General features: G+C 50.2%; 1 protein-coding gene across 1 annotated transcript; it reads right to left on the bottom strand.

Annotated features, from left to right (window-relative positions):
* Positions 1–2,219: 2,219 nt before the first annotated feature.
* On the bottom strand, positions 2,220–4,565 carry LOC109778148 (uncharacterized). Its single transcript, XM_020336705.2, has one exon. The coding sequence runs from the start codon at positions 4,509–4,511 to the stop codon at positions 3,288–3,290; it is 1,224 nt and encodes a 407-aa protein (XP_020192294.1). The 5' UTR covers positions 4,512–4,565; the 3' UTR covers positions 2,220–3,287.
* Positions 4,566–5,938: the final 1,373 nt, after the last annotated feature.

The raw sequence follows: 5,938 nt of genomic DNA, 5'->3' as shown, positions 1-5,938 counted from the left end.
CGGTTGCCACCGCCGCGGCCACGAGACACGTTGTTGACAGAAGACTGCCGGGTGTTCATACCTTGAAGGAGATTGATCCGAGCCTCGAAGCTTATCAACTGGCTATAGAGTTCCGGCCTGGAGACCGGCTCGACGCGGGTAGCGAGGGCCGTGACCACCGAGTTGTACTCGAGATCTAGACCCTTGAGGATGTAGGAGTTTACTTAGGGGGTGTTTGGTTCAGGGACTTTTTAGTCCCAGAGACTAGAAAAAGTCCCTAAAAAGTCCCTAGGAACCAAACGGGAGGGACTTTTTCTACAGGGACTAGAAAAAGACTCTACTAGAGAGTCTTTTTTGATTAGTCCCTGGGACTAAAAAAAGTCCTAGGACTTCTGAACCAAACACCCCCTTATGTATCCTTTAGAGGAGTACCGGTGGTGGCGATCTCATCTGCCAGACTCTTGATCTTGGCGAGGTAGTCCACCATGCTCGAGTTCCCCTTGTGAAGGTTGGCCAAGGCGATTCTGGTGTTGATCTCTTGCGCTTGGTTCTGGGCGGCGAAAGTGTCATGGATTGCTTTCCATATTTCGGCCGGTGTCTGCAGCGTTACAACCTGGGCAAGTACCTCACGAGAAAGAGAACTCATAAGGAATTTGAAAAATGTTCACGATTTCATATATGTGCACGAGTTTAAAAAATGTTCATGATTTTCAAAAACTGTTCACGATTTCACAAAAATGAGAGTGATAATGTATCTCAGTGATGCAGCAAAATGTGGTCATGGCCATTGGATATTATGATTTTTTTTCTCCCGTTGCAACGCACGGGCCGTTTTGCTAGTAATATTAATTCGTTTATATATTTGATCAAAGTTGAGATAGATGGATTGTAGTCCCTCCTATAGATCGCTACATGGGCCGCCCGATACTAGCCCGATTTGGTTCGGCCCGACTAGGCCCAGCACTATTAGGCCCGATGGCTTTTTCGTGCCGGGTCAAGCCGGCACTACATGCCGAACTGCTGGCCTAGGCCTGACACTATGGCATTTTTATCATGCCACCCTGACCCGCTAGCACAGCTGGCACTACGGCCAGGCACTACAAGGGATGGCTGGCTACCGACGGTCGTGGTGCCCCGGCGGCGGCGGTAGTCGAGCTTCCTTGTCGGCGTGGGGGAGGAGGGATCACGAAGGGGCGACGCTTGTGGAGGAGTGAGGGTGGCTCGCGGTGTGCCACTAAGGCGAGGAGGGGGCGGGAATACGAACCGTAAAAGAAAAACACCTATTAAACCAATCACAAGAATACCAGCTACGGTACCTATCAGTCAAAGAGGAATTCTTCCAGTATTATCGGCCGGCGGCGGGCGGTGCGTCGCGGGGGAGGGGAGGAGCAAGAAGAGCCGGCGCCTGGGGAGGACTGGGGGCATCTGGCGGCATGACGGGTGAGGAGGGGCGGCTAACGGCAGCCGGTGCACTTCCTTGCTGTCGCAGGGAGAAGAGCGGGGGAAGATGTGGCGGCGCCTGGGAAGGAGTGAGGGTGGCCGGTGACACGGCGCTAGGGTGAGGAGGGACGGGCGGCGGCACCATGCTTAGGGAGGACTGGAGGAGCGAGGACGGTGTTGTGGGCGGGGAGTAGCCGCCGCCGAGTGAGGGAGAGGTGGGGCAAATGAGAAGAGAACAGAGAGGCTTACTGGGTTATGGTTAGGGGAAAGCAGGCCTTTGAGGTCATCTCTTGTGGGAGATCTTCTTTAGTTTGCTATCGCACCTTTGAGCTCACCATGAGACTGGCTAGCTTGTTGCTTAGGCTCAGTTGTGTTGTTGCAGGGTCAGGGCCACAACCACAAGGCAAAAAGACGAAGAGCAAAGGAAAGCAGGAAGCCGTTATTTGTGTGCATCCCGTGGAGTGGCAGGAGGTTGGGGCCTTTCCTTGTCCTCCTCTCTCTCATTCGTGTTGTGTTTTCTCGGTTTGACAAATTTTCTCTCGTTTGAGAGTGTTATATTATGTTAAAACAAGACAAATTTTGCTCAACCAAAAGAAGGCAGCATGAATCTCAAAGCAACATCTCATGCATGGTAGAAAAACCACTCGCGTATTCCCTCCCCACCGCCCCACTCTCTACGCTATGTTGTATCAATGCTATATACCCTTCCCCGCAAAAAAAAAATGCTATTATACCCTTCCCTAAAATAAATGCTATATACCCTTCCATTCCCTTGGTTGCAAGGATGTGCATGCTCATGCTTAACAGGTAAAGTATGTACTACCTCCGTCTCAAAATATAAGACGTTTTTGCACTTCAATTTTGGGACAGCGGTAGTATTTTGCTACTGACCTTGAGAAACAACATCAACCTAGCTACAAGGGTTGTTTACTTTTGAAACTGTCACGTCTCTGTCCTAACTCGATTCTACAATAAGTTGCAGTAAATGAGCATCATCGACAGCAGCAGCAAAAATGAAAGCATTTGTGTTTTCCGCTGCTGAACGCAAAAGTGAAAGCATCTGTGCACCTATTCAGATCTCAGGCATCAGCGCTGCTCCATCTCCACAAACACAGGCTTCAGCAGTCAACACAACAGGAGTGGAATCATACCAGGAACATCAAGCTGCAATGAGGCTGCCATTTTCATCTCTAATAACAACTACAGTAGCCCCCTGGTTATCAGTTGCCTTGAACGCAGCATCAACATTCAGTTTAACGGCTACAGGGGCAGGAGGGTGCCATTTAGAGTTCATCTTTTGTCTCTCTTGATCCATGTTGTTTCTCTTTGAATGCAGTAGATCTGCAGCAACATCTCAAGCCCACCTGCATGCAGAGGTTAATTTCATTGGGACTTCGCCGTCGTGACAACCGTTCCATACTGTCCAACTGGACCACATCGCACATAATATAGCCCCACTATCTTCCTTTGAGCAGAACGCCGTATCCAGCAGGTCAACACACCAGGTACTAGGATGGACTCTATGCATCTTGATCCTGTGCATCTTGATCTTGACTCCAACTGGTTGACAGCCTCTGTTTCCTCAACTATGAGCTCCACGCCTACTTTGCAGTTTGCGCACCTTGCAACCAAGTAGTATGGCACTATCTTTTCTGTCTGTTCTGGCTTCAAGTACAGAGATCTCACCTTTGCAAAACAAGTTGCTTTCTCCGGCAGTTGCGTTTTGACAGAAAATATGCCTTCTTGGTCCATGTTTTGCACTGTATCATTTTGTTTTCAGCAAGGCTGATTGTTTATATCATCACCAAAAATGAGAAACTACAAATTGATTGCTTCTTAAATCTCTGTCACCACACCACGCAACATCATCACAAGGTACTCCCCGAGATCGTGTTCGGGCAGCGCCCCCTTCCTTTCATCATTTGCAACAAAATCACCTCAACATAGTCCTCGTCATTACAAATACTGCTGATCACTGAACTCCATGTCTCAACATGTGGAGGCATCCCAAGATCAAGCATCCGACTCATCATCCTAGCAGCCTCCTCTACCTTTCCCACTGTGCAACACCCCTTGATCACCGAATGGAACACCGAAAAATGTGGTACAATCCCCTTACCCATCATATCTTCCAAGTATGTCTCTGCCTTGTCAAACAACCCACTCACGCACAACCCATTCACCACCGCTGCATACGACGCTGCATTCGGTATGCAGCCACTATCCGTCATATCACCGATCACCTTGCAGGCATCCAGTGGCCGCCCCTCACGGCACATTCCGACGATGACGGTGTTGTAGTGCACAATGTCAGGCGAGACCCCGCGGCCTCGCATGAGGCACAGCAATCGGTAGGCCTCGCGGAGCTGCTTCTTGCGGCAGAGGGCGTTGAGCACGGTGGTGTATGCCAGAGGATCGGCAGGGATGCCCCTGTGCAGCATTTCATCGAGCAGGGTAGTGGCAGTGCGGACCTGGCCGCGGCGGCAGAGCGACTGGGTAAGCATGCGGTAGGTGTGGGCGTCTGGCGACACGTGGAGGGAGCGCAGGCGGTGGAAGAGCGAGAGGGACACGGCGAGGTGGCCGGAGCGGGCGGCGGCCTCGATGAGCAGGTTGTGAGAGGCGAGGACGAGCGGCGCCGGCAGGGGGAGGCGCGAGGAGACGAGCCGGAGGAGGTGGAGCGCGGAGGGGAAGTAGGCGGCGGTGGAGGAGAGGGCGGAGAGGAGGCGGAGGAGAAGCTGCGGGTGGAGCGACAGGGGGCTGGGGCCGGCGACGAAGAGGGTGTTGAAGGTGGACAGGAAGAGGTGGGGCGGGCGGCGGAGGCGGAGGACGGAGAGGAGCAGCGGGAGGAGGAGCCGCGGGGAGGGCGGGGACGGGAGGCGGCGGAGCAGGGCGAGCGCGTGGGGGAGGTGGTCGCGGCGGCGGGAGAGGCCGAGGAGGAGCGCGTGGAGGGTGGCCGGGTGCGGCGTGGTGGTCGGGGAGGTGACGTTGACGAGCTCGAGCGCCAGGAGCGGGTCCGCCTGCGCGGTCACCAGCTTGTGCAGCCGCGCCGGCGAGATCGCCGGCGGCGACGGGGGCATCGGCGCCGCTACCATGTCGCCGATCTCAACGGGCAGCGGGGGGGGGGCGGCGAGATGGAGCGAAGAACCGGGCTGCTGCGGAAGTCAGTTGCCATTATATCTGGCCATGGGCCGGGCCGGGCCGGGCTTGGGCCGGGCCTGAAAAAGCCCATGGCAGAAAACTGAGGCCCAGGCCCTCCCATCGGACCTACTTTTCAAGCCCAAGCCCGGCCCATCTGGTAAAAGCCCTGAAAAGCCTTTAGGGCTTAGGGCTTAGGGCCGGGCCTCTTCCTTAAAATGCCAATATGCCAAGCCCAAGCCCGTGCAGGCCCTGCTGGTGGGCTCATAACTCAGGCCCAAGCCCGGCCCACGGGCAAGCCCATCGGGCCTAGGCCCTGGATTTTAGGGCCGGGCCTGGGTGGGCCGACAGGGCCGGGCCTGAGATGGCCAGGACTAGTTGCCATATAGCAACGTGAGCCTATTTTGGAATCGAGAAATTAGTCCAGTGACGGATATGGCCCATCTTGAGTAGTCTTAAGGCTTCAGCCATGGCCCATTCGAGATTCCCCATATCTCGTCTTTCTTCGTTTTTTCTTTTATTCTTCAACACATGTCTACATTTTTCATACACATGTGTACATTTTACGCATACATCAAGAACATTTATTTATACTTGTATAAAATTTATAAAAATATAAGATTAACATTTTTTTAATTATGTTTGATGACTACTTTTTTCATACACATTGTACATTTTTTGTATATATCAGGAACATTTTTTAATAGATTACTAAAAAAATTTATACGCGATAATTCTTTTATAAATTGAATGTTTTATGTTTTCTTTAATACATGTTCTACATTTTATTCATACATCAGGAACATTTTTTGTAACATTTAAAAAAATGATTAACATTTTCTGAAATTTGTGTCCAATGACTACTTTTTTCATACACATTGTACATTTTCGGTATATCAGGATTTTATTTATACATGTTTAACATTTTTAAAATATATGATTAACATTTTTTTGATACATGACCAACATTTTTTAAAATACTTGATTAAATTTTTAAAAATACATGACCAACTTTTTTCACACACATTTTTCGTAGCACGAGAAACTTTTTTATACACATTTCACATTTTTGAAATGCTAAATTAACATTTTTTAAATTTTAGAATATTTGGAAGTATAAACAAAAAATAAAAATGGAAGCAAAAAACAAAAACAAAAAACATGAAAAGAAAACCAAAAAACACTCTAGCCACAGAAAAAACATGAAGAAACCCCAGCCGTCGGCTGTCGACCAGTGAATCAACCTTCCATTTCTATTGCTACAGGTTCTTCTCGCCTTCGACGGTCAATTTGATGTTGAGGAGTGGATAAATAAAACCACAAACCAAAAAAGTCTCACAATTATATTCTTATTGTTGTGCGGTCGGCCGTGCCGACGCGTCCA

Source organism: Aegilops tauschii, chromosome 5 (assembly GCF_002575655.3).
Source record: "Aegilops tauschii subsp. strangulata cultivar AL8/78 chromosome 5, Aet v6.0, whole genome shotgun sequence".
NCBI classification, from domain to species: Eukaryota; Viridiplantae; Streptophyta; class Magnoliopsida; order Poales; family Poaceae; genus Aegilops; species Aegilops tauschii.
The sequence above is the reverse complement of the archived record's forward strand: the minus strand, read 5'-3'. Positions and strand labels throughout refer to the sequence as shown.

Excerpts from the sequence above, each read along its gene's own strand:
- LOC109778148 (XM_020336705.2), bottom strand. The coding sequence starts at position 4,511 with ATGGTAGCGGCGCCGATGCCCCCGTCGCCGCCGGCGATCTCGCCGGCG.